At 43.6% G+C, this 27,934-nt stretch overlaps 1 protein-coding gene across 2 annotated transcripts; it reads left to right on the forward strand.

Annotated features, from left to right (window-relative positions):
* Positions 1-31: 31 nt before the first annotated feature.
* MIA3 (MIA SH3 domain ER export factor 3) lies at positions 32-27,916 on the forward strand. 2 transcript variants are annotated; one of them, XM_032103059.1, is made up of 29 exons: positions 32-185; positions 829-962; positions 6,296-6,382; positions 7,958-10,901; positions 11,820-12,104; positions 13,743-13,804; positions 14,963-15,094; positions 16,322-16,343; positions 18,381-18,469; positions 18,621-18,698; positions 18,799-18,909; positions 19,742-19,813; positions 20,020-20,124; positions 20,900-21,022; positions 21,126-21,243; positions 21,944-21,999; positions 22,080-22,170; positions 22,283-22,421; positions 24,053-24,154; positions 24,255-24,315; positions 24,441-24,476; positions 24,567-24,634; positions 24,893-24,990; positions 25,106-25,237; positions 25,442-25,510; positions 25,626-25,702; positions 25,847-25,918; positions 26,530-26,686; positions 27,054-27,916. In XM_032103059.1, exons 1-29 carry the CDS (start codon positions 32-34, stop codon positions 27,308-27,310), a joined length of 5,931 nt encoding a protein of 1,976 aa, XP_031958950.1. In that variant the 3' UTR covers positions 27,311-27,916. The 2 variants fall into 2 exon arrangements, with proteins under 2 accessions (XP_031958950.1, XP_031958951.1); XM_032103060.1 differs by lacking the exon at positions 25,847-25,918.
* The last annotated feature ends 18 nt before the right edge of the window (positions 27,917-27,934 follow it).

A 27,934-nucleotide genomic window follows, 5' to 3' on the forward strand; every position in this document is an offset into this window, starting at 1 on the left:
CCGGCTCCCTCCCTCCCCGGCGCCCGCCGACATGGCCGCAGCCGCGCCGCCGGACCCCCGGCTGCTGCTCGCCCTGCTGCTGCTGCTGCCGCCGCCGCCGGGCCCGCGCTGCGCCGCCGCCGCCGCGCCCGACCTGGGCCGCCGCTTCGCCGAGCGCAAGCGCTGCGCCGACCTCGAGTGCAGCAGTGAGTGGGGGCGGCGGGCACAGCCCCGGCAAGGGGGTTGTGGGAGAAGATGCCTCTCGGAGGCTCTTCCCAAAGCCCCCTCCTTCCGCCGGCTCTGGCACGGAAATTGGGGAGAATCGGGAAAACGGGAGTGCGACGCCCACGCGCGCCGTTCCTCTCTCCTCGGCCAAGTTTTCAGATCCCCGCAGCTCCGTGTTTGGTCCCCCTCCTCCCCTCCCGCAAAGCCCTCTCCTTATAAACCCGCTCTCTGGGTGTTCTCTGGGATCATTTCAGGGCCGATTCGCTGGGACACAGATGTCATGTTTCTGATTTAACACTAATAATTAGCTTCATAGCGCACCCCTGAAGTGTGGTTCTCCAGCGCTTTGTCAAACCCTCGTCTTGACTAGAATGCTTGCTTTTCTTTTTTAGCTATAACTTGCTTTTTTTTTTCCTTAGCTATAACTTGGCTTATTTGTTTGCATTAATTATAGCTAAAAAAAATCTTAGTTATACTTTCAATTTAGTTCTTATCTCTTGACCCAATCTGGAAAATAGCAAAGAGGTGCATGTGAGGAGGTCTTGTTTACTGCCAGTTAGCAAAGACACTTTTCATGTAAATTATTTTTTAAGTAATGCTCTTCTCTTTGTTTTCTTTTGACAGTGTTAATGTGCCGAGGGAAGGCCATGCGGGATTTTAAAGGCCCGGATTGTCGCTTTGTAAATTTTAAGAAGGGAGAAGCGGTATATGTGTATTATAAACTAATAGGAAAATCAACTGAGCTTTGGGCTGGAAGCGTAAGTACTGTAAAGCATTTCTTCTGTTTACTCTTCTTGGTAATCTATTTTCATTCCTTTTGCCTTGTAAGAGAATGCTTGGAGTTTTGAACATGGCTAAATAACACAGTGAATACTGCTTTGTCATGAGGCTGGTGGGAAATGGGATGAGGTTTGTTCAAACCTAAGTGCTGTGAAAAATGGGCAACACTTATGTGTTCTGAAAACTGTTAGAAAACTGCCTTAGTGTTGGAAACCTCTTACTGCAGCACTGTCAGTGGTGGTGGCCACAGGCCTGCCTGGAAGCTGAGCCTCCCTTCCCACTTAGGGAGGCTTAAGCCTGTGCTTGTGTTTTCCTGTGACGTGGTCTCATCCTGCACTCTGTAATCCTGCTAAAGATCACTCCATGTGCATGTTTTAATTGCATTTCTCCTACTAATATTCATCTGCCTTCTTCCCCTTTTTATCTAAGCTGCATGCAGAGTTGGAGGAAAAATAAGTAGTAAAACTAGAAAGGATTAAGGTAAATTTGATTTCTGAAAGGTCTGTCTCTCTCAGCTGCACTGTAGTGGCCTTGTCTGAGTCAGCGTCCTTGGACAGTCTGAGAGGCTTCTGCTAATGGGAAAGGAACATCCCCATACTTGCAGTTACTTTGTAGAAAGCTTCTCTCAACTTTCACAAGCACCTTATTTGCCTGGCAGAGGCAGAACTGAGATACCACGGAGGAAGAGCAGTTTTTGTGCGCTTCCCTTGAAACTGTTGGCAATCAGGAGGTTGCTTAGACCTAGTCCCTGTTGCTTCCTCCTCATGTTTCCCCTACATCCTTTTTAGTGTCCAAATTTTTTACTTCTACTTCTTTTCTGGTTGTCTACAAAGGATAGACAATTGTGACAGTGGTCTAGGGTGCTTGAAACCACACCTGGGTGCTGACTGTGGGACCAGTGGTTTAGTGAAAGTCAGGATGTATCACTTTCTGTAACCGCTTCAGGCTGGGCATGGACAGCCAAGCCCTCAGTAGGAGCTGAATCCAATTAGAACAATACAGAAGTGAGTGGAAAAACTGCAGCACGTGGTGAAACAAGAGTTAATAATTTTATCATGCTGGTAATTCCCTTCTGACATGTACTGTACCATAAATAATCTGGGTAATTAGCTGGTACAGGTTTCCAGGGCTGCCAGTTCTCGAGATGCAGAGTAGCAGCATGGGGCCAATTTTGCATCTTCTAACAAGGTATAATGTAGGCTGCAAGATCAGACAGCAGGTTAAGGTAATTGCTGAGTTAATATTCAGTTTAATTATTCACTGATAGGCAGCTCATGCAACAGTTAGGTGTGTCTCCAAGTTAAAAGGATGTTTGCTTTGAGTTTAGCAAGTAAAGGCTGCAGCTGGCAGGTTGGAAAGAATTGCAAAGCTCCATTTTATTTGTTGTTGTTTTTCAACTGTGTTACACGATTTTCAGTGCTCCTTTTAGGGCAGTGCTGCCAGACTGTTTCCTTTTGGTTGGTGGCTATAGCCTTTATTTCTTTTATCCCCAATCTGATTGACTGCTGCTGCATTAATCATAACCCTGCAACTAGCAGCGTGGAAGCGCTGCAGCAGGGTCAGAGGTGCCTGCCCTTGCATTTTGAGTAGGGCTCTGGCACGGCTGCCCCTGTCCCTGACTCACAGATAGCACTGGGGTCTCTCTCCTGCAGCGTGACTCCCTGTGTCACATTTGGCTGGGCAGCCTGATTTCCCATGCCAGGTTTGGCTGGGCAGCTCGATTTATGCAGGCCAGCTGTGCCTGCTGCATGAAGTCTTGGAGCTAGGGGGAAGCTGCTGCTTGCTAATTAAAACCAGGCTACCCAGTGAGGTCTGCCATCAAAGGAATTCCAATGGAAGGCATGTTACCTTCTGCTATGGCCCTTTTGGGATCTCATTGCGTGACTTCATGTTGGCTTTGTGTGCATGATATGATCCCATCCATCCACCCTCCTGCCTTTTTCCATTCCCCAAAGTTTTTTGGGGAAAGGGTTTATTAGGGCAGAATAGAAACTATGAAATCAAGGGCTAACTGGGATTCTGATTGTCAGGTGTGGGCAGAAGTCAGGGGAATGTGTGTATGAGAAGCTTCAACTAACACAACCTGGGGGCTTATTTCAAACAAGCTGTAAATACAGATTCTAATTCCAAAATCAATTTGAAGGAGCCATAAGAAATACAATAGTATTTCTGACCTGAAGGGAGATGATCAGATAAGGAAAGGAGCCTTTCACCAAGGCTGAAAAATCTACAGCAGTTGGGACTGGGCTTTATTTGCCTTTGCTTTTCTAATTCGCTCCACCCTTTTCAAGCCATTGTTGATTTTTTATTTTTTTTTTCCCTGTGCCAGCAAACATGTTGTATTTTGACAAAATAGCTCTTTTATTTTGTGATGTCAGTCTCGAATACTAAATTGCTTGCAGAGCACACACTATGTTCACTGGCTATTTTGCATGTGAAAAAAATTCTGGAACCCAGCTGTGATATATATTCTATATGTTATATGGCCTGTAGTTTTTAGCAGAGTTCTCTAAACCTCAATAATAAAGCAAAGCCAAATGCTTGGAAAATACTCTATGACCATTATTTAATAGTTATTTTATGTTACAAATTTCATGAATACATCAGTTGCAGGAAAATGCTTGACTTTTTTTTCCCCCCAAAGCCCTAAAGATAGAGCACATCAGGTGCTCTCATTGTCCCATGCACAGCGTCCTGCTGTAAAACCAGTCTCCTCTTCAGCATTGTGTTGCTTACACCATCAAGTTGTTATATAGACTTCTGTGCATTTTTCCTGCACTCTGTCCTCGCTTTAGCAGGGTCCAGAACTCCAGAAGTACTTTAGATCATTCCAAGGAAAACCTGCTGCTTTTTAACAAAACATTTTGTCAAAGACACTTTAAGATTGTTATTTTATCTTACGGCAAATGGATTAACTTCATACCTTTGATTCAATGTTGAGAAAACCATTTCTGGCCTCACATTACAAGAAATGGCCTTGACTGCAGATTGTAGCTCTTTTGTGTGGTTGTTTTTTGGTCTGTTTTTGTTTGTTTGTTTTCTAACCTTGTACATAGGTTAGTAAAAAAGAAGACAGGGTGGGTAAAATTAAGGTAAGACAGGAAGACAGAGTATTTCTGGAGGACCCAGAGGGTCAGGACAATACTGTGTTTTCTTAACACTGCCAATGTTCAGCAGGTGCAGACAAACCAGCTCTTCTTTGCCCAATGTTCTGCAGTTTTAGGTACCTGTGATGTGTGGGCTTTAGGGATGTAGGTTTAAGATTTAAAAGATTTGAACATCTTCTTTCCCAGCTGTCTGTTTTCTGGTAGATGGTATGAGGGTCTGGCATCTTGGTCAGTGAATCTGCTGCAGCTGCCTGTCACATGTGGGCACCAGGGGGGCCAGATGCTGTACACACAGCCACGTGTTTTGTCCATGCACAACTTTTTAGCTGGGATGAGAGTGAACATGAAGGATGCACTTTTTTCTCCCTTTTGGCATTGATATAGTGCCTTTCCTCTGTCATGTCTGTAGAGAATGAATGTTTCCTTTATTTGCACAATGAGGCATTTTTTCCCCTTACAAGAGAGGACTTGTAAGGAGAGAAGCAGTTGAATTTTGGGCAGGCAGATCCCATATGGCTTATAAACCACAGAAGTGGCAAATTGGGTCACTGCAGAGGACTTGTATGGTCAGCAGCTTGGATTGCAATAAAGGAGTTTGAAATTGTGATGCCTGATTATAATGGTAGTCACAGAGATTAGTCTGTAAGGAGACTACTTTGAAGCTCCAGCTTTTGTTTTCAGAAAGATCATTAAAAACTGGAGTAGATGTTTAGAGAGAGAAACAAGCCAATTTACAATTAAACTCTAGTGTACCACGCAAAGACAGACTTTTGATTTGACTTGTCTAAATGTATTTCCCATTCCCATTGGTAATTCCCAATAATAAACCTGCATACATGATCTGTTTTCAGTAAGAGAGCATATATGTTTACAAAAGGTGGAGAGGGAACAGTTTGGGTTTTTTAATATATATGTAACTAACTTCAGAGATATCGACTAGGGAAGGTAAGATCTGAATGACAAGTAGTTTAAAAAGGAAGTCCTCTAATATATCAGTGCTTACTTCACTTGCATAGCAAAACAAACACCTCCAAAAATTATTAGTACATATTATTTACAAGATACTAATTTCCTCTTCCTGGTTTTTTTTAATACCATTGTGTATATGTGTGTGTGTATATATATATATATGGATGGATATTGTAAATGCAGAAAGCTTCAGGCAAGGTTAACCTGTTTCAGTGCTATCAGTGTAACAATATACCTGAGTATCCCTAATATCCCATACCCAGTTTCTTTTTTAATTTGATCTCTTGCTGAATGCTCTCCCCACACAAACTCTTCGAGAAAATTGGCAATTGTCATCTTTCTCCTGTAACAAATGATTGAGGAAATGACCAACTTTATTTTCTTCCCCCAGATACTTTGGTTGTCTAGGAACTCTGTACCTTTCTAGGTGTGTCCACCAGGCTCTAATTACCTGAATTATCTAATCAGTGTAGTGATTGCATGCTACTAATATTGGCATCTTGACAGTTGTTGTCAGAACTCTCAAGTGAGAGCATTACTCTGTGTAGATCTTATCTGGTGAGTGATAAGAGAGATTCTTGTCTTCCACTGTTTGCCTTGCCTTAGCACATTGAAAATCACCATTCTGTGACTGATTTTTGCTTGTGTCAGGCACTGAAGAGCAACAGTGCATTTGCAGAGAGCTATATTTTCCACACAGGTTTTAAAATGATTAGTACATTGGGTACAATTTTGCATTTCCCTACAACTTGCTTGAAGAATTTTTTTTTCCCCCATAAGTTACAAAGTGAGTGTATTTTGGGCTATAATATTGTGCATGGATATAAATCTTATTAGTCAAAGATCCTCTTCTGCTTGCTACTTGAAAAAATCCTTGAGGCATGTGTGGTGCCTCTGGTGCCTGCACGATAGCAGTTACAGCACATGAGCCAGAAGGCCCGGGCTTCGTTCCCAACTCTCCTAATAATTTGTTTTAAGTCAGGCTTTAAAACATGAACAGGAAAACTTAAACCAACTTCACAAGGCTGTTGTGAAATGTAAGTATAAAACCTCAGTGAAAAGTCTTGCACAAACAAGGCATTGCTGGTCTTCTTTTATTCATGGTGTTAAACTTAATTAGAATACTTGAGAGTCAGTCCAACATACTTGCTACTGCTGTCTGCAATTTTTGAGAGTCATGTGATTTCTAAGCCTTCTTTACTGCTTTTTGTTTGTGTGTGTTTCTTTTTTGGCAGGTTGGAAGTGATTTTGGATATTTTCCAAAGGATTTACTTGAAATAAATCATAATTATTCCAATGAGGAGCTAGAATTACCAACAGATGTAAGTCTTACTTGGGGGTTTTTTTTTTCAGTTGGGGTTCTTACTGTTTCTTACCTCGGCATTCAGTAAAATTCCCAAGGAAGAAAATGGGAATACTAGTGACTTATAGTAACTTCTTGTTAGTAAGCAGCTACATACATGCAGAGGTGCACATGTGTGTGGGCGGGGTGGAATGTTTGTGCAGCTCTGTGTGCGGATGGGTGTGAAAGCATGAGCCCAAAATGTGAGTATTGACCTTTATTTTCTTGAATTATGGTTTTTTTTTTTAACGAAATCTGTTTGGACTGAGCTCTGTAAAAGTCCTGCTGGCTGGCTTGTGCATAGGCCTTCAGGTGTGTAATCAAAATGGCTTATTTTCCCAAACTTTCCAAGTTTAAAGTACTGTCAGAAACAAACAAAACACTCAGCCCTTTGATTCTAGAATTAGTCCTGCAGCCCTTTCACACATGACTGGCTTTCATGCACTATTAGAAGCAACTCCAGAGTTGTGTCAGTGAAGCCTCTTTGAGGCTGCAGCTTTAGGCATGCTTGCAGCCCAGAAAGCCGAGTGAATCCTGGGCTGCATCCAAAGCAGTGAGGCCAGCAGGCTCCTCTACTCTGCTCTGGTACCCCACTTGCAGTGCTGCATCCGGCTCTGGGGTCCCCAGCACAGGAAGGACATCAACCTCTTGGAATGAGTCCATAGGAGGCCACCAAGGTGATTCAAAGCATGATGCACCTTTCCTACAAGGAAAGGCTGAGAGATCTGGGATTGTTTAGCCTGGAAAAGAGAAGGCTCCAGAGAGACCTGATTGCAGCTTTCCAGTACCTGAAGGGAGCCTACAAGAAAGATGGAGGAGGGACTTTTATTGTAAGAGCATGTAGTGACAGGACAAGGGGGAATGGCTTCAAACTGAAAGAGAGCAGGTTTAGATTACATATTATGAAGAAATTCTTTGGAAGCACTGGCACGGGTTGCCCAGAGAAGTTGTGGATGCCCCATCCCTGGAATTGTTCCAGGGCAGGTTGGATGGGGCTTTGAGCAACCTGGTCTAGCGGAAGGTGTCCCTGCTCATGGCAGTGGATTGGAATGAGATGATCTTTAAACCCCTTTCAACCCAAGGCCGTTCTATGGTTCTGTGAAATTGTGTTCAGTATCTTGCACTGCTTCTACTTATTTTTCAGAAATTGCATGACAGGGAGCTGCTGCTTGGAGGACTTGGTCCTTTAAGGGGACACCAGTTTAATAGAGATTGTGACAAACAAGTTTAGCAACATTTGTTTTCTTCTCTTCAGTGGCATACAGCAATAGACTTGTTCTTCATTCAGGACATATGGTGATGAGTGCAGTGTAATACTGCCAGCTCCATTGCTGTTTGTTCATGCAAACCTTTTTATTAGGGTTTTTATGAGTCCTTGGGCAAAACCTCCACTGATTTCAAAGAGTTTTGATTAAGGACTCAAGGGGTTAATTCTGCATGATTAACATAATTTACTTTGCTGCTGCATCTCTCTTTAAGTAGGCAAATGTTTTTGGTCTCATCACTGTTATAGAGAAAATAATATTTTTTGACTGCATATTGTTTTTCATTTCAGGAAACAGACTTTGTTTGCTTTGATGGAGGAAGGGATGACTTTGATAATTATAATGTGGATGAACTTCTGAAGTCATTGCAAGAGACGATAGCAAATGAAGGGGAAACTGAATTGAGTGATCCAGGGACAAAACCAGCTGAAGGAATTGAGAAGGATAAGGAGGCTGAACAGACTGATAGAGGAAAGTCCCTTGGTGCTTTGGAGATGGACAATCTTGAGCAAAGTGCTGAAGAAGAAAAGGAAAACTTTGTCTTGACAGACAAAGTAGACAATTCTCTTACAGAAGGAACTGAAAATACTGGGGGAGACTCCAGTGTCAGTAGTCACAAAGACAACTCTCAGGGAGATCAAATTGCACATGAGCACTTGAAAGGAATGCTACATGGGAAATTAAAAGGGCTAGAAAGTGAAAATACCAAAAACACTAGTATTCCTCAGGGTGAAACCAGCCAACTTGACCAAGAGAATGGAGAAGTCAATGCCTATACCCTTTTAAACAGAGAGCTCTCTGTGAACTTAAAAACAAAGTTTGGCTCAACTGCTGATGCTGTTGTATCAGATGATGAAGTGACTCGCCTTGTTACGTCACCGGAAGATGATTTAAATGAAGATTTGAGCATTAATCCTCACGATGAAGAGGAGGAGCCAGACTTTGCAGATCAGTCTGCAGAAATCCCTTTGCTGTCTTTTATGGCAGAGGACGAAATTACATCCCCTGTGGATTTAGAAGATGATGGAAACTATGATGTTGAGTCACAAAATCATGAACATGATGAAGATGCAAAGGGTGCTACAAAGCTAAATAACCAAAGAGACAATGAGGAGGAACCCGATTCAGATGCATTAATTCTTAAGGATGCCTTCAGTAAGAGCAAGAAGTCGGGTGACACTGTAAGTGTGGACAGGTCTGAATCTAAACAAACAAAAGAGAAACAGGATGAGGTGGTGCTAATTAGTAAAAGAGAAGCACCAGCAACAACTCAACCTGAGGATCTCTCCAAAGAATCACTTGGAAAGGAACCTGTGGGTACAGGTGATTTGGGTTCAAAAGAAAAAGCGAACAAAACTGAGCAGTTGGAAGAGCAGCTCACTGAAGGAACAGAGTCACATTCTGCAGCACTGAAGGGTACAGCTGTGCCTGATCCTCATGCTTTGCCTAGTCCAGGCAATGCTCTGGAGTCCAAATCATTTCTTAAAAACAAGGAAGATGCTTCAGAACCATCTGATGATGATATCAACAAAAGTCCCGAAAGAGCTACACTTGCTCCAATAGAGAAGAGTGATAAACAGTTTGAGGATGATACCTCAGAGGAGTTCTTGGAAAATGATTTACAGCACAAAAGATCATGGGAGGAAATAATGGAGAAGGGAAAAGCTGAGAACAAGCCTCCAGTTGATGTTCCAGCCAAACCAGTGGAAGAGGTAGAAAATGCATCTCAACATGACCTAGGAGATACTGACCTCTTGAGACAGAAAGTGGAGCGTGGAATGCCCACTGTGGAGAAAGAACTTCTCAGACATGAAGAATATTTAAAACAAACAGGGAAAACTGATCATGAAAATAAAAATCCTGCCTCTTCTAACAAAGAACTGGAAATAAAAAAGAGAAACATGAAAGAAACCCCTGCAGGGGAAGGAGACCCAAGCTATAGTGGAGCTGTTGAGCAACCTAGGCTGTGGGAAAATGAGACTGAGTATTCAGAGGCTGATGTGAATGAAGAACCTTCAAGAAATCCTGGCAAGATGCCAGTGTTTGAAGAAAGCACTGAGAAAAGTTCCCCTGGAAAAAAATCAAAAAGCACCATACAGAACACTAATACAGAGAATCTTATTTGGCAAGGAACTGCTCCTCCTGAGGATGCAGGATCAGACAGAAATCTTGGCCAAGATTCGGCTAAAGAAACAACACAAAGACCAGAACTGCAGTCTGAAGACCCAGATGCTGAAGATGACCCTGACCTGAAACAAGCAGATGACGAGCTACTGGAAGATGAGAATGCAGCAAGTGCAAAGCTGTTGCAAGCAAGGGCTGCAAATGTCCAGGGTAATATATTAAATGGTGAAAATACAAATCCTGAATTAGAAGAATTAAGTGAAGCTGTTTCAGGAACCCCAAATCCTACTTACAAAACAGGAGAGGAAACAAACTCATTTCCTAAGGAGGATAAAACAATCAGCATGCAAAATGCAAGCGAGACTGGGAACAGACAAGCTGACGTACCGGTGAGAAAAGATGCTAAATTGGATGAGATGCAACACGTCATGGAAGCTGATGAAGAGTCCTCTGAACCTGAGGAACCATCAGCTGTGGAAGAACTTAATTCCCAATCTCCTGACACAGAAGACAGCAATGACTTTGACCAAAGGAAAGATCATCTCCCAGAGGGCATTTCACAGAAAGACTCAAAAGAGGAGCAAAATTTAGAGCAAATAAGAAACGACCGCCAGCAATCTGCACATGTCCCCAGCCCTGCTGACAGCTCAGAAGCCACCAATGACACTCTGACAGACTTCAGTGAGTCTGTGAAGCAGCTCACAATAATGAGAGATTTCCTTGATGAAAAGCGTGTGATGCGCCTACAGAAGTACCTTGGGCTCCAACACATGGTTAGGATTGAAGCCATGTTCCACGACATGAAGGTAGAGATGGAGCTTGCTCGGAAGGCAAGCCAGAATAATGAAGATACAGAAAATGCTCTGGATGAGATACTGGAGTTTTCAGAATCGAGCATCATGGATGTTGTAGGAAAAATTCTGGATTCCAGGGTGGCAGAAAATAAGGAGGAGGTGGTGAAAGAGATGGATTTGTATGATGAGGAGAGCGCACTGATGGATGATATTCAAGAATTAATATATTCATTGAGGAGTAAATATTCATCTGCTGGTGAGAGTGTCCCACTTGCATCTCCTCCAGAACAGGAAGATGACCAGCTGCACATTCAAGGTAGGATGTTAAACCAGTTAATAAATAGCTGAAATGGAAGTAAAACCCTGTCCCAAGCAACACTGACCCAGAGAAGCTTTAAGAAGAGGGTGAGGGAGTAGAATTGAAAGACACCTTGTGAAATAACCTGGGGCTTGCTTATTTTTAATGCATGTTTTCAGCGTTGTGATGAGTGGCTCAGGGACAAATTCTAAGAGAAAATATTGAGCTCAGCATGCAAGTTCTGTGCAGGATAAGTGAGATCCATGCATGGATATGGCTGGAAAGAGCCACTCAGGACACATCTGTACTCTGTACCTCCTTAAGAAACAGGGATTCACATATACTAATGTATACTAATGTGCTGAATTTTGTGGAGGGATAAGAGCAGTCTCTTTTTCTGAACTAATTATCACCTGATTATGAGAGATCTGGTGATTAATGCAAAGTAGAGGTACTAAATCCAGGCACCTAAAATCTCAGGTGTCTTTATAATCATATTTTTGCCCACATTCATAAAAGAGCATGTAAGCAGAAATACTGAACAAACAGATCTTTTGACTGGGCAAAAATCAGAGGTAGAGTCTTTTGCAAACTTGCTGGTTTTTCTAATTGGTCTGCAAGATGTTAAGATACGCTTTTAGCCAGGATCCTTTTACAGTAGTACATGTTAAGTATGTGATTTCTGATAAGGTCACAAATTATGCTAATATTTCACCTCAATATATCAATGGTTGATGTCTTGCATGAATTTCATACAGACATTTAATTAGATGTTACTGAAAGTTGATTGAAAGTGTATTGGAAGCAGTACACAAGCTGAAATATTTAAAAAGTGTCAAGAAAGCTTTGTTAAATGCAGCATTTCACTGAAGGTAGCTGTGAGTAAGAAATACATATTAGCTCAGTGCTTAATTCATATCTTCTTGTCCATCACAGATGGTGCAAAAGAGGCTGAATATGACCGTGTTTCCACCAGAAACCCAAATGCCATTGATGAGGGCAATCAGGAATTTCAGCAGCTCATTGAAGATAAGAGGCCAGACCAGCCTGTTGAGGAGGAGGAGGGGGCTGTTGATGTTCCACCTGAGCATGAAGAGGCCAACTTCTCAGATAATGGAGGAGCTGAAGAAGGGTATGATAGTGAAAGAGGATCGCTCCTGGAAGATACTTCCTTTGGGTCAGTTGATTCAGGAGAGAGTGCCAGCGAACACATTGCTGAAGGTAACCATTTGGAATTGGCTTATTTTGTTCTTTTGCTCTTGAATAGGTGCATGGTTTAATGTATTTTTAGGCAAATAGCAGGAGTTTTCACAGATACTTTCATTTTATGGTGCTGTAATCCTCATGGGTTTCCCTGATCAGTGACAGTCCCTCTAGTGGCAGTACTGTATTGCTGACTTAGCACAGCAGTTTTTCTACTATGGTTATGCAATGTAGGAAAAAGAAAAGTGCTCCAGTGAGTGTCAGAGCTCTGTGCTTGGGCTTGTGGACTGTGTCTCAGGATAGTAGCAGAGAAAGAGCAGAAATCCCTGGAAGCATACCATCAGCCCAGGTTTCTGCCTCCTTGCAGGGACTGACAGCCTAAAGGTCACCTGCTATAGACAGTACTGCCCATGGAATTGTGTCCTCTCTCTTCGTGCTCTTTTTAGCCCTTGTCTCTGGGCCATATTACTTTCCAGGAAAGGTGGTGTGTAGCTTTCCCGTCAGGCAGTTCAATAATTTCTGTGTGTGTTGGAGTAGGAGAAATGTTCGGCTTCCTCTGGCTGAGGCCTTATCCCTCTCAAGCTAGAGTGCCAACTCATCATTATGCCAAGGAGGGATCCTATTACTGTCATCTTTCCCAGCTGTTTTTTTGCATTAAACAATCTTTGAGTCTGTTCTCAGTGCTACGCTCAGCTTTGCTATTCTGCCTTCACTTCTGATTATGCTTAATAACTCTGTCTCCACTAAGCATTTACGAAAAATTCGGGCACACTTTCCTTAGCTTTTGTATGCTGCTGAGGTGCTGTACCATCCCCAGGGCCAAGCGCTTTTGAGCATCTCCTAAGAACTGAGGGAAACTGTAGGTTGATCAAGATAACTCATGTATTTTAAATGGCAAGTGGATAACTTACTGGTTAAGCAGTCAGATGTTCTGTGTTTCAGATCATCTTTCTTCCTTGAAGGTGGTTAAATGCTTCTTGCCAGGAATTCTTAGGAGGGCTGGTAGAAATGTGAGTAACAGGGTGGATGATTGCAGAATGGCTGGTCACAGCTGCTGCTCCATGGTGTGACAACAGGCTGGGCAGGTGGCTATGGAATCTGCTGGCCTGGAAGCGTGGCAGCAGAAGCAGCAAGAGGAGAGGCCAGGATTCAGGCCAGGGTAGAGCTGGAGATGGTTTAAAGCTTTTGCTGTGCTTACGAAGTACTAACAGAGTTCAGGAGTGTTTGACATGGTGTCATTCTTGGGGATGTCCTGTGCAGGGCCGGGAGCTGGACTTGACAATCCTTGTGGGTCCCTTTCAACTTAAAATATTCAGTGGTTCTGTGAACAGTGCTGGGAACTAATCGGAGGGATTCTTGGTTAGGAATTGCAGTGTGTGCCGCTCTGACTCGCGGCTGGAGGGGCTGGGTGTGCTCTGTCTGAGGCAGGCTCGGCACAGTGTCACCGCACAGCCGTGTCCCTTCCCGCGGCACCCCTCCTAACGCCGCCTGTGGAATATCGGCGCGCTTTCCGAGGGCTTTTTGCCTCTTTACCCAGTGCCCCGGAGCCCCGGGGGCCGTCCCCAGCCGCTGCCGGCCCGGGCGCGGCGGCCGAGGCGGCTCCGGGCTCGCGGGCGCTCCGTGAGGTGACGCCGCCCCTCCCCCTCTCGCCCGCAGGTGCCGGCGCGGGCGCCGCCTGGCGGGGGGCCGTGGCCGAGGCGCGGCAGCTGCTGCGGCGGGTGAGTGGCGGCGGCGCGCGCCGTGTGACGCGGCGGGGGCGGGGCGGCCGGGATGGGCGGGGCGCGGCGGGCGGGCCCTGGGGGCGGGCCCTGGTGGAGGGAGACCGGGAAGGAGGGCAGGAGGGAGGGCTGACGTGTGCCTGGCGCTGCCGGGCCGCCATGGATCCCGCGGGCGACAGCGGCTGGCCGGCGGAGGAGCCCTCGCCGCGGCGGAGGCTGCTGCAGGTGAGGGCAGGGAAACGGGCGGGCGGGCCGTGAGGGGCGGCGGAGGGGCTCCGGCGGCCCGACTCGGGTGCTGACACACCTCCCCCGAGCCAGGCGGGTCCCTGAGGGGGTCACCCCGGTGCACCCTGCCGTGAGGGGGGCTGGCGTTCCGCGCCCCCGCGCCGTAATGTGGGGCAATCCCGCGGGAGCGAAGGCGGCCGCTGGCGTCAGGGATCGCTGCCCGCCCTCTGTGGATGGCGGGGAGAGCTCGCCCCTCGGCCGGGCTCTGCAGGGGCAGTTGTGCGCCCTCCTTTCCGTCCCCTCTGCCGGCTGTGGAGAAGGTAGGGAGAGAGGGTAAACAGGAGGAAAGGAAGGGAGAAGGCTGCGGCACCCGTGTGGCTCGCACAGTTTGTTCCCTGAGAGCCATGTCATGTCACTATCATGTACCAGGCATTCGCACCTTCCCCAGGTGCTCTCTGGCCTCCATGTAGAGGAGGAAACTCATGGCATATGACCCTCTGACCGGGGCAACAGCTGGGAGAAGATCTGAGCCATTTTCACTGGATTGGTACAGGCATCAGATGTAAAACTGTTTGGGTTTTCTTCCCTATAGTTTTTCATCCTTGTAGTTTTATTTGGAGACAGGTCAAATAACTACCAGTGCTATGTAACGCAAATTGTGTGCATCAGCTCATTTTGCTGTGGCTGTTCTTTGCCAGCAGACTGCCACTGTCAGGTGTCCTCCTGGTACTCGGGAGTTTTGCATCGAAATGAGAGCACCGGCTGCTCTGTGGTTTTCTTCATTTTTGGTTTTCAGTTTGCAGAAAAACTGCAAGAAACCTCTAGATGGTTCGCTGGCTTTATGAGAGGAATAAAGGCACCTGTCAGAATGCTTGTTTCACCTCTCTGTTTAATGGAAACATACTCATAGCTGTCACTGCTGTCGGTTTGCAGTTGGTCGCCACGCTGCCTGAGGAAATGCGTCCTGGGCCTGATTTCCATGGACTTCCATGGGAGCCTGTTATTATAACTGCCTTAGTGGGAATTGTTTCACTTGCTTTATTTTTCTGGAGAACCTGCCTTTCAGTGAGTATACTTGATGCTTGCAAGCCTGCTGATGTTTCACTAATTGTCTGGTCCTTTGTATGGTTAAACTGTTTCAGCGTCAGTGGTGTCAAAGCAATATGTAGTCTTTTGTGTTTTTACTTTTTCTGTTTAGAGCGTTAGTGGGAACTAAATGCTGGGCTGAGTAGCTAAAGTAACTTGCAGTGCTAAGAAGCATTTTCTGTAAGCTGTTAATTGAAGATTGCTTAGTAAGAGGCATTTTTTGAAAGCAAAATAGAGGAGTATCATGTAAATAAAGAAGGCTGGGGAAAGGGTCAGCATATCTTTGATATGAGAAACCTTCCATGTGCTTGAGCCTGTTGCTGGCTATATCCAAAACAAGCAGTTAATCCTCCCCGCTTCATGTTGTCTAACTGCTTGCAGGTACTGTACTTAGAAACCTAAAACCATGATATTAATTCTCATTGGAGAGCCTCTTCCATTTGTCTTCATTCCTACATGGATAATTTTCTGTGCAACGAAAAGTCTTATCACCAGCTCTCAACTATGGCAGTGCTTCTCCTTGGGATCTGAGGCATGAGAATCAGATAGGCAGATTGCTTTTACAGCTATCCAGTTTAGTCACGATATGTTCTGGAAGTTTGTGGAATACTTTATATTTGCCTGACAAAAATAAATTGAAACTTTGTTATCTATAACAATATTGATACTGTTTCTCCTTTCCTAGTTTTGGTATTGAATATGCTGGGTCAGTTTCAAATGCCAAATGGTGTTAATAGAGCAGCGTAAAAAAGCTTCTGAAATTCTTCTTTTACTGTGTTACTCAGTGTTAATTTCGAAATGAGCGCCTGTCATGTGAACATACTGCTTTAAAGGGCACAGAACTGGGATGGAAGGGTTTTTTGTATTTGCAAGTTTGTGGCTGTGGTTTGATACAAAATGGCCTCATTTTCTGTGCAAATTGGCTGTGGGCAGTTACTGGTATCCCCTTGGGGAGTGAGTAAACAGACATTTACTGAGGCTCTCGGACAGGGCTTTAGCCTGGGAGCTTTTATTAGAAAACAGCTTAAGCTCGTTTGTAGTGTTACTCAACACTCACTGGCAGTGATAGATGTGTTTTCCATATGCTGCTTTAACCTGCGTGTAAGTGGTCCCCATAGGGAATATTAATAACATTTTTCACTTACCACTTTTTATGGCTAATCTTTTTGTTTGTCTTTTTGTTTGTTTGTTTGTTCTCTTCTGTAGGTAAAGAGTAGAATATACCAAGGTAAGTTGCTCTCTACTCTTCAGTGTAGTTGATGCTTAGGTGTAAAAGTTTTGAAGATTTATACTGTTTCAGAGGACCAAGTATTCATCTTCACTCCCTTTCAAGGAGAAGCTCAGTCCAAGGTTACAGTGTAAGCTTGGCCAGTAAATGATACTTAGTTGAATCTGAGGGTTTAAATTTTGCCTCTGATAATGCTTTGAAACAATGCGGCTCGCACCTGTGAAAATAAAGGGCAAGGAAAAGCTCCACATCGTTCAACATAAATATGAACCACTGGTTCATGGGGCAGAGTTTGTTTTTGTTTTCTGACCAGCAGGGTGTCTGCTTTTGCTTGCTCTTTCTCTCAGAAAGCAGGAGCTGATTCCTCTTGTTTTTTGGATTGAGGGGAGCCTGAAACTGACTGCTGTGCAAAGAGACACTCTAAATGTAGATCTAGATATGCAGGTATTCCTGTGGCCAACACATCACTTTTTACAAGAGTTTTTCTCCAGCTTCAGGTTCATGAAATTAAAGTGTACTGAATGGAAAAAAAAAAATTCAAAGTAGGGTGATTGCTGGAACTCACAATTGAATAAAAAATGAAAATATGGAAGAATTGTCTTCCTAGGCACTCTTTGCCTCTTCCTCCCTCCCAAACCATTTTACTTACCATTCATTCTTCTCTAGTTTCATTGTGGTTATACTGCAGTTTTCTTCTGTACAGTTAATGCAGAATTAATGAGCTGAAAAAAGTCCATCTTAGATCTCTAAGGTGCTTTCTATAGTGCAGGAAAAATATTGGTATTGGTGGTGCAGGAATTACTTAGCAGCCCACCCTAAAAAACTGAGGAACATGGATTTAATTCTACCACCCAAATACTTTTCTCTTTGATGCTGTATAGAAACTACTAAAGATAAGAATAAATAGATATTCTTCAAGCGTGATACAGGCCATGTCGTTATTAAAATCTTTATCCAAAATAGGGGAATATTAACAGTGACAAAAATGCTTTAAAAACATAGACTACATTTGGAGTCCCTAGGATAAAAATCTATTATCCTCTCTTAATGACAGTAGTAAAATTAGGAGGCCAAGCTAGTGCAGGGATTGCTGCTTCCCTTAAATTGCTGAGAGCTATCTTGAACCTTGGCAGCCACTTGCTGTCTCTCCTCTGCCCCGAGTGGGAAAGGCCAGGGATGCACTGTCCCAGCAGGCTTCGTGTGGGAGGGAAAGGAGGAGTAGCAGTTGCCATTGCACTCTGTGGGATGCAGGTGGAACAACCAGTGCTCCTTGTTGTGCTGCAGGATTTGCTGTGAGGTAAATGGCACTTGGGGCAGTCAGATCCAGACCAAGGTGGCTTAGGACTTGAAAAAGAACAGCAGTTGGGTGGTTTTCAAATAATTCACAATAAAATAATTGAAGTATGTTAAAAGATTTTCATTGAATCCTAAGGGTTGGTGGGTGGCTTGTTGAGGGTGAGAAGCAAATGCATGCCTAAAGGCTGCTGCTTGGTCACAGGCCTTTTGAGGTCTAAGCAGAGCAGTTCCTTAAGACCTACCAGTGCTGTCTCCCAGCTGACAGTCTCTGTTCTGTTCCCAGCAGATCTTTCAGAGCTTTCATCCTCTTACTTTTGCCCACGAAACATTCAGCTTCAATAGAGCAGAAAGGGAAGGTTGTTAGGGAAAGTGTGGCATCTCCCTGAGTGTCTGAGCAGTGTTCTGAGACTGCTCTGAGATCCTCACTGTTGGCTCTTCCCCTGAACACATCTCAGCTGTGTGTAGCCAGCACCTCACTCTGGTCTGGGTTCTGGGAGCAGCTTCTGTGAAGTGGATGCAGGAACTTTGTGCTTTGTGTCAGCTTTACTGTCTTGTTTTCAATCCTAACTTTAAGTGAAAGCTAGAGATGCAGAAAGGGCTGACAGACAGGGAATTACCAGTATCTTGATTTATGCTTTAGTTATTAGCTGAAAATATTCCTTGAAGTGGTAGTAATGATGACTGATTTTTTTCCCCCAGCATATGAAGTACAGTTACTGTAAGCTTTCTTTTTCTTCCTAGTGACAGAAAAACAACTTGCTGAAAAGATTAAAAACCTTCTGCAAGAAAAAACTGAAATCTTAGAAAAGTTGTCAGAATATGATCAAAAGGTATTGTTCTAAGTTGTTCTTTGCTTCCTCATTTTCTGTTATTGCTTTAATGACACAATCAATGCAACATCTAATATATTTTTATTTTCTGTTCATACTGAATACTATGTTGACAATTTCCTCAGTTCTGTGTGGTTGTTTCTGTGCTTAGATAAAGGAGGCAAAGGAATCCATGAAAGTGGCCCAAGAACAAAAAGACATTCTCTCAGATGAAACTGTAGGGCTTAAGGTAAGAGAAAGTTAACTGTCTCTGTACTGAAAGCAGAAATACAAATAAAAATAGTTTGTTTTAGGTTGGTCTTTTGCACCTTTTTTTTTTTTTTTTTAAGGACACTGTCAAAGAACTGGAAGAAGCAAATCAGCAGCTAGATAACAAAGTGAAAAATCTGCACACCATGCTTGAAACAGAGAGAAAAAAGAATGAGAAGAAACAGAACAAGGTTAGAACAATTACACTTGTGTCTTGCATTGTCCTTAGCTTGATGTGCCCTAAAAGCTGGTCGTGACCTGATGGGTTAGATAGAGGTAGGACAAACAAGGTGAGTCACCTCAAAAAGCGAGATTAAATGAAATTTTAGGTTTATCCCAAGATCAAAGGATTAGTCTGTTGATTTATTTTGTTTGGGTTTTTTGTGGGATTTTGTAGGGTTTGGGGTTTTTTTGTAAGATCTTGATGGACTTGTGTGGCTATGTGCTTTCACATACAAACAGATGTATTCAAGTCATGGGCTAGGCCAGTACTTCCTAGCTGGAGACAGGAAGTTTCTTGACAATATAAGCTGGAAGTTTCAGGTTGGTGAGAGACATTTTCTTGTACTCAGAGCAGCATTTAGTTCTACAGTAAGTGTGAAGATCTCTAAGCTGCCCCTCTCTCTTGTCCAGAGGTATTTGTTTTCTCTTTCTTCTTCTTTTTAAACCCTGATTTTTCTGTATCAACAAGCTCTTTGGCCTTGTTTTGGTCAAAGGTTGCTGCTCATGATAGCAGCACACGTTCCTCTTGTTGTGGGCTGCACAGGTGTACAGGGAACTTCCTGGCCACAGGCAGGCGGAGTCGGGGGTAAAAGTTGATTTGAATGTGCTGAATGTTTCTATTCCTTACCTTATTGATAAGGCAGTGCTATGTTGCTGCCAGCTAATGGATGCTTTAAATGGAAGTTTGTTGGTGTTTTGACTTTGCTTCTACGCTTCCAGATGACACAGGTTAAATAATTACTCAGGCTGAGGTATGTGTCAGGATAACACTAAGTCACTGCTCATCTTTTTCTTATATAGCTCTCTGAAACCCAGAAATCCTTGGAAAAACTTCAGGAAGCTATCACTATGCATTCTGCAGAGCTTTCAGAGGTAAAGCATTATTTATACCCCCTCAACAGTCAAAAATTTTTATACCAGGAAAATTTGTATCTATGGAATAGAAGATGCTGGCTTGGCAGGTTGCATGTTGTTTGTGCATATGTACCTTTTTCTTTTCCATTTAACCAGTTTTTGTGTAGCTCTTGCTCCACTGTAGTTTGACTTTGTCGTCTTCTTCCTTTTTATTTCGTGTGTAGGTGCAGATAGCCCTTAATGAAGCTAAACTGAGTGAAGAAAAGGTGAAATCTGAGCTTCATCATGTGCAGGAAGAGAATGCTAGACTGAAAAAGAGCAAGGAGCAGGTAAGTTATGCTGAGGCCAGGCAACCTAGTCTTTCAAACAAAATATCTGGCCTTTATTCCTAGGTTTTTTGAGTGTAGCCTCAGCATGTCTCTCTTTTCTTAACATGGCAGAATTCCACGTTTTCTATTACCATGATAAAATTTAAATGCTTTGTGCCTGCTTGCATAGGCTGTTTGTGCAGCTGAGCCACATCTCTGGTACGAAGGCTTTGCCAGTTCCCCTGATGCAGTTTTTGTCAGCAAAGTCACAGAAAGTCTGTGCTGATGGGGTAGTAAAGGCATGATGGAGAGATTGCCACTTGGGGTCAGGGCTTAAGGAGGTAATGGTGAAGAATTGCCAGAAAGCAATTCTGAAGCCAAGATAATGGGGAGGACTTTTAGCCCTGAAATTTTGGTATAGTTCTTTTCCAAATAATTATAAATATCTCTTTTCATTCTTCATATATGAAGTATGTGGCTTTTAAGGAATGTGTTTTGATTACCTCTGGACTGCAATTAATTCCTCATATTTTGAGGTGTGTGAGCAGTTTGATGTTGGGATGTTAGCTGAGAAAATGTCAAATTTGTAAAGTCACCTCATAATAAACTGCAGAAAGATTCCCAGCATCCAGTTCTGCCAGTGGAGCAGCAATGAGCCTGTAACTGAAGTTCACCCTTTATCTGTGACCCATGGTGATCAGTTATCGCCAAAGCTGGTGGTAAAATAGACTTTAATTACCTACACCATGCACTAAAAATAAAGCAAGTAATCATCTCGCTTTGGTGCTTCATACAGCTGCTAAAAGAAGCTGAAGGTTGGAGTGAGAGGCATTCTGAGCTCCGTGAGCAGATTCAACTGTATCAGAAATCTCAGAAGGACATAGAAGAGACACTTGCCTACAAAGAAAATGAAATTGAAGTAGGTTCTCTACAACCAGCTTGCTTTCAGTGTTAGGTATCATAAAACACTCTGGTATACTTCACAAAATGCAGAGCAATTGAATCTTTGATTTCTTTACTAGGTTTTAACCAACTGCATTATGCAGCTGAAGCAGCTGGACATGGATTCAGAGGTCCAGAAGGATGACAAAGGGTGTGAGTGGAGCCCAGGAGATGATCTGGCCAATGGAGAGTTGCCAGGTACAGTGATCCCACCTGAGGATCATGTGGTGGTGTGCTCGTGGCATGTTACAGAGGGAACAAGGGGAATCCATGCACATAGAGCTGCCTGTGGGTTGAGAGGCTGCCTGCTGGAATCCTCAAACACAAAACATACCTAACTGAAGGGAGGAACTGGCAACAAGGTCAATAATTGCTTTTAGATTACCTTTAAGGTAAACCATGAGTGTAATGACATGGTTGTAAAGACTGTGTATAAAGGTTAGTAATTAAGAGCATTCCAAAAGCTGAGAGTCTCAGCTTTGTTGTTCTGCTACGTTTATTTTTGATATGAATTTTTAATGAGCTTTCTGCTTGCCTCCAGATAAATAACTAATTTAGGTAACCACATTTTTAAATATGAAAGACCAAAATAGATGTTTTCAAAACTATTCAGGCAGTTTGTCATTTGTGATGTTGCACATGTATTTGCTGCATCTGGTTTTGAAATCCTTCTTTCTTCTTTTTTTTTTTTTTTTTCCTTTTTTCTACTTATAGTGTATGTGGGCTGGAAATTCCCACTTCTTGATTTTTCTTTTGGTTTTTTTTTTTTTTTTTTTTTAACTGTGTAAGGAAGGAGATCTATCCTAATTAAAGTGTAGGGAGTGTTACTTTTAACAGTTGTCCACGGACTTGTTCACAGTTAAAAAACAGGGAAAACAAAGATATTTTTCTCTTTTAGATATTGAGAGTGAGAAAATGAAGACTCAGATTAAGCAGATGATGGATGTCTCCAGGGTATGTTGCACAAGTATCTAATAAATGCAGTCACGTTACTGCTATGCCTATGATCATAAACTCTCTGCTCCTTTTTTCAGGTCAAAACGATGTTATCCATAGTTGAAGAAGACAGAAATCTTCTGCAGTCCAAACTGAATGATGAGGTAACAGCAAGACACGAGCTGGAAGGTAGGTTTAGCAAAATAACTGCTTAGGATGAAGTGCTATTGGTGGCTTAAAAAGAAACAGAGCAGCATATAAGTGACCATAATGGTTCTTACTGCAACTTCTTCTCCAACAGAGAAGATAAAAACGTTGGAACACGACTCCTCTTCGCTGCAGTCAGCCAAAACTCAACTGGAAAATGAATGCAAAACTCTTCAGCAGAAAGTAGAGATACTTGGTGAACTGTACCAGCAGAAGGAGATGGCACTCCAGAAGTAAGCCTTTCCTTACTCTGTCTGTTGTACCGTGGGCACTGTCCAAATGCTCTTCTCTCAGAAAGGTCAAAGAACTTGGAAGTTGTGGTTGGAATAAGTGATGGCTACTGTTTCAGTACAGCTGAGGCTGGTACCCTCTCTTTACTTTTGCCACTATTCCAGAGATTCTAAAAAGACTGTCAGTGTGCACACACAGTATTGCTTTCTGCTTTTAAATTTCTGGAGAGAGCAGGTGGGTGGCTTGGTCTGCAGATTCTGTGGTTGCTCTGTTACATCATCCAGAAGTGTCAAGGAGAACATAGGGGCCATTAAGATTTGTTTCTGTTACTCTGACTTCAGTTCAGTGAGCCTAATTCTCATAATGTAGAAACTTTAGTATTTCAGCCTTGTGAGCTTCTTGCATTCTCAAAGGGCTAAATGAAGGCTGAGTTGGTGATGGCAGCTGACAGGAATGAATTGTCAGTGGTGAGGATCTGTTGTGTGCCTATGTTCATTCCTCATTTATTTATTTACTTATTGAAACGTCTGTAATACCATATCAGTTTTGTGGAGAAAACTGGAGAACGGGATTCAGGGACATTCTCAGCTAAATTCTGTAGGAAAGCTGAAATTGTGATGGAGAAGCAATTGAAATTCCTAAGGTTTGAGTGTGTTGGTTGGGGGAGGCACAGGGTTGGAACAAGCACAAGGTTGGAACTAGGGCTGTAGTGAAACTGCCTGACCTTGTAACTTCCATGGATCCATGTGTAATAAACTTAGAATGGAGAGGTGGGGAGGGTAGCCCACCCTTCAGGGAAAACTTCTCTTGACCTCTGTGAAGAACTTCTGTTCCTTCCAAGACATACAGATTACACTGCCTGTTAGTACTTATTGATTAGCATGAAGAACTTACTGATTTTTTTTTTTTTCTGGAAAATTGTTTTGACTCTTAGCCAAGGAAGTGGATTATGTTGAACTGGCTATTAGCAACAGTTAACTTGCTACTGGTTTAATGGTTCCAGTTTTGTGGGATAGCTCTGGTAAGTTAGGAACACACTATGGACCTCTTAAATAGTCCAGAAAAATGTCAAAAATAAAAAAAATAAAATGAACCATGAGGTTATAAAAAGACTGTGGAAATCGATTGTGTAGCAAATTGGTATGCAGAATACTTGGAAAAAGCTTCCCACATGGTTAATAACGATTGAACGTGTTTGTCACTTGGGCCCTCAATTTGCCCCTTCTCACCACACACTCATTTCTTCATTTCCCGTGGTTAGTGTCAGTCCAGCAGACTTTCTTGTTTTTACCTCCATAAATCTTGATTTCCATCTGTGGAATTGCTAGGAAAACTACAGGATCTGAAGGGATGAACTGGCTGCAGTTGATAGATTCTGACAGATCTTCAGAAGCTGATGGAACTTTCTAGTCAACTCCATGTCCGTAATTTTAAGGTTTTATACACAAAGCTTTTGTCTGTTGGTTTCAAGAGACAGGATTTCTGTCTCTTTCTAAAAAATCTTTTTCTCTCTATGATCTCACACATTATTATAGATTTTGATATTGTCATTGGCAGGGGAATACCTAGATTTTGAGTTGTAATAGATGTAGAATGCTGGACTATATGGTCCATTTTGTTTTTCTCTATGCAGAAAACTAACCCAGGAAGAGTATGAGCGTCAGGAGAAGGAGCAGAAATTGTGTGCTGCAGATGAAAAAGCCGTGCTGGCCATCGAGGAAGTGAAAGTTTACAAGTAACTTGAATTTCTGAAGATTACAATTTTCCTTCTATTTCACCTACTGATGAAAATTCATTCAACTGTCTCTCCTTCCACTCTTTTTCCTTTTGTACAGGCAAAGGATCCAAGATATGGAAGAAGAATTGCAAAAAACAGAGAGATCTTACAAAAACCAGGTAAACTTGTTGCTTGCTGGTTATTGTGTCATCTTCTACTGCATCATTCCAGTGCTCTGTGGTGAGTTATTGGAAATACTGGTAGCTGGATAAAAACTTACTAACTTCTTTTCTTTTCTTCTCAGATTGCTGTTCATGAGAAAAAGGCACATGACAACTGGGTAAGAAGTTCTTCCTTTTCTGATGCCAACAGTTTGTATTTGATTTCACATCGGTGCCATTAATGCAGTTGACAAAATTTTCCCTCCCAGCTCATTGCCCGCTCGGCCGAGAGAGCTCTGGCTGAAGAGAAAAGAGAAGCAGCCAACCTGAGACAGAAGTAAGTACAGAAAAGACCCTCTCCATTGCTCTTTGAACGTGCTGGGAGTTGCTTGGGGGGGAGAAGAAGCTCAGAATATGCAGTGCATTTTTAAGTTACTAATTTTAATTACTGTTAAACTGTTTTGATGGTTAAAATATCATTTCTTAGTGAAAGCTGTAACATTTTACAATGTAGTTTGCCTTGTTACATTGTAATAGATACAACTCACATGTATTGCTTGAATAATAGTAAGAGACCTTTATTTTTCAAAATCAGATTAATAGAAGTAAACCAAAAAATCATCATGCTTCAAAGACCAGTCATTGTAAAGCCAACTCCAGGCAGACCTGACCGCCAAATCCCACCACGACGAGGTAAATGCTGCTGGTTCTCCCAAATCTTTGGTCTTGGAGTCAGTACATCATAAAAATATAGGGCTGTGATAAATTGTAGAAAAGCAAATCAAGTGGTTTTAATTCTTTGGCACAGGGCCCTTAAGCAGAGATGGCTCTTCTGGCCCATCACCTGTGAGTGGAGGAAATCCATCCCCCACACAGATGATTGATGTCCCTGCCCGGCCCCTCTCTGCTCCTCGAAGGGAAGGTGCAAGGGGTGAATTTGGTAAGTAGTGAAGCTCCCCTTTTTTGACAACTCTTGTGCTACAAGCCCAGGAACACTAAGCTCAGATCTTGGTTCTAGGAATAGTGTTGATATTGATAACTGCTTTATTAATGCACAGATGAGTGGTTGGTGGTGGGGGTTTTTAAATAGAAATAGCTCAGGCCCATGTTATTTAGGGTCTCTGGGGTTCTTGTTTCTCTTAAGGTACAATGGTGGATGGCCCCCCTGCCCCACGACGGCCACCAGAGCTACCCGGAAGGATGTCTGTTCCTGGTAAGCTGTGTAGTCTGCAACTTACTCATTCCTCTCTCCCTTCAAAAAGGCAATTTTAAACCCACCTTCCTTACCCGACACATGGTAGGACACTTATTTGTGGCTCTCTTTTTAGATATCGGGCCTGCTGTGGCATCCCTGATCAGCAGTGAGCCGAGAACCTCCTCCCCTTCCACAGCAATGGATGGAGTGGTGAGTTGAGAACATCCCAAGCTTCAGGAAGCCTTTCTAATACATGATTCACTGTACTTCCTGCTGCTTCTTTAACTATATCATGTTCTGTCTTGTCTATATCCTGTCACTATCCCTATTTGCTGTCCAAAAAAACCCCAAAAGCAACCCTCTCCCAAAGAGTCTGAAGCCCCCAGTGTAACTACAGATTCACCTTCTTCCATGGAACCAGCTGCAGTGAGTATTTCAAGGCTGGACATGGTGATGCTGCTTTGATGGAGAGGAGTAACAGGCTTGGTGTTCTGAACTGCTGAATAACAAGTGCTCTGTGGAACTAACCAAGGGCTTGTCCCTCTGTCTCAAAGGGCTTCTCTAATGATGAGCAGTTGTGCTCTGGCTGTTGTGGGATTGCAAAGGAGATGCTTCTTGTTAAGGACTGTGGGCAAACACTTTGGAGTGACTACAACAATAATCCTAAGTAGTTGACTTCCTTGTGGTATTTAAGTACAATTCCATGTGTAATTCAAAGTTTCAGGTCCTTTACTAAAGGACACCTCAACAGGGATCGAACTTTTCTTTAGTACAGCTTCATCTAAACAAACTTGTCTCACTACCCACTCACTCCTGAGTAGTGCCAGCAGTGTTCTGGGAGAAGGGATGATGATGGTGCAGTAGCTGTCCCTGTTTTCTGCCTGGTTAATGTGGTTTGGAGTATGTTGGGGGTTATTTTTCTTTCGTTCCCCCGCCCCTTGTACGTGTTTGCCTCTGGGTGAGCAGTCAGGTTGTTCAGTAGTGTCAGTGCTTGTCTGCTGCAGTAACTCACTGAAGTGTAACCTCATCTTGCCCAGGGTAACGCTGGTGCCAAAGGCCCCTCTCCTTTCCCTGGGACACCTCTGATGAGCTCCCCAGTGCTGGGGCCTCCGCTGCCGCCACCCGTTCGCTATGGACCGCCGCCAGCTCCTCTGCGGGGGCACTTTGGGCCTCGGCCTCTCCCTGGGCCCCAAGGTATGGCTGCAGGGCCCTGTGCTGACACTGCACTTCTTGGAGTCTGACTGCAGAACCCAGATCTGCTTTTCCTTAGCACGCGGCTTCTTCAAGCTTCATGGGCTTCAGAGCTGGCTCAGTAGGCGTGGATTGGGTGGGTTTTTTCAAGCCTCCTTCATGCCGAGGTATTTTTCCTTGTTTATTCTAAAATGCAAACCAGCAGCTGAAAGTCCCTAGAATATAATTCATGGGCTTTGAAGTCCTGCATGTGACAGTGATCCACTCCAGAGCTGCTCCAGAAAATGACAAACTGAGGAACTAATCAGGAGCTTCTCTGTTTAAGTTAAAGCAAGATTTCATTTAACTCCATGATTTCCTTTCCTTCTAGGTTGTCCTCCCTTGCCACCTCTGGCTGGAAGAGATTTCTTACCTACTCCTCGTTTAGGAATGAGAGATTTGCCTCCTGGCCCACTCCCGCCTCCTCCCGATCCCAGAGGCTACACACGTGGGCACCCTCCCTTCCGCCCCCTCGGCCCTCCTGGCCCCAGGGATTATCCTCCAGGCCCTCGGCTCCCCCCGCAGGCTTCCAGAGACTATGCTCCTTCTCCCAACAGAGACTTGCCTCCACCGGCACCCAGGGACTGAGGGCAGCCGGCCCCAAGGACTACGCACAGCCCCAGCGCAGGATCCCTGCCTGCAGCGCCCGGCCGCCTCCATGGACCTGGCTCCCATGTGCTTCCCATGGGCACAACTCTAGGAAATGGCTCTTGGTTTGAAGACGTTGGTCCCATTTCAGTATATCTCAGCTTTTGCAGGATTGATTTTTATCCAGTTGCTACAGCCATCTTATGTGCATTTATGATCACAAACTCATCCATCCACTTCGGCTGCAAGAACCTTTCTGTGATGGACTTGAACCTACTCTAAAAGTGCAATAGGAAGGAAGTACCTGTGTGGAGACTTTTAATTCAATGTAGCCTTTGTAACCAGTTGGCAAATGAACTAATTTCGTTAAAAATGTAAATCAAATCATTTCCTGTGGAAATAATTTTTTAAGTAAAATGCTATCCAACCTGCCTTCTTCATCACATCATTGAGCTGCAGTTACTGTAGGCCAGGGGTTTACATGAGGAGTCTGAGGTTCTGGGGTTTTTTAAAAAAGATGTCTGGTCAGAGATCAGAAGCACAAATGACACTGTATTCAAAGGAAAGTTATAATAAAAAGCAAAATTCCTTTTGCTAAACCCCGAAGGCTTTGTTTCAGTGCCA

Source organism: Corvus moneduloides, chromosome 3 (genome assembly GCF_009650955.1).
Source record: "Corvus moneduloides isolate bCorMon1 chromosome 3, bCorMon1.pri, whole genome shotgun sequence".
NCBI lineage: Eukaryota > Metazoa > Chordata > Aves > Passeriformes > Corvidae > Corvus > Corvus moneduloides.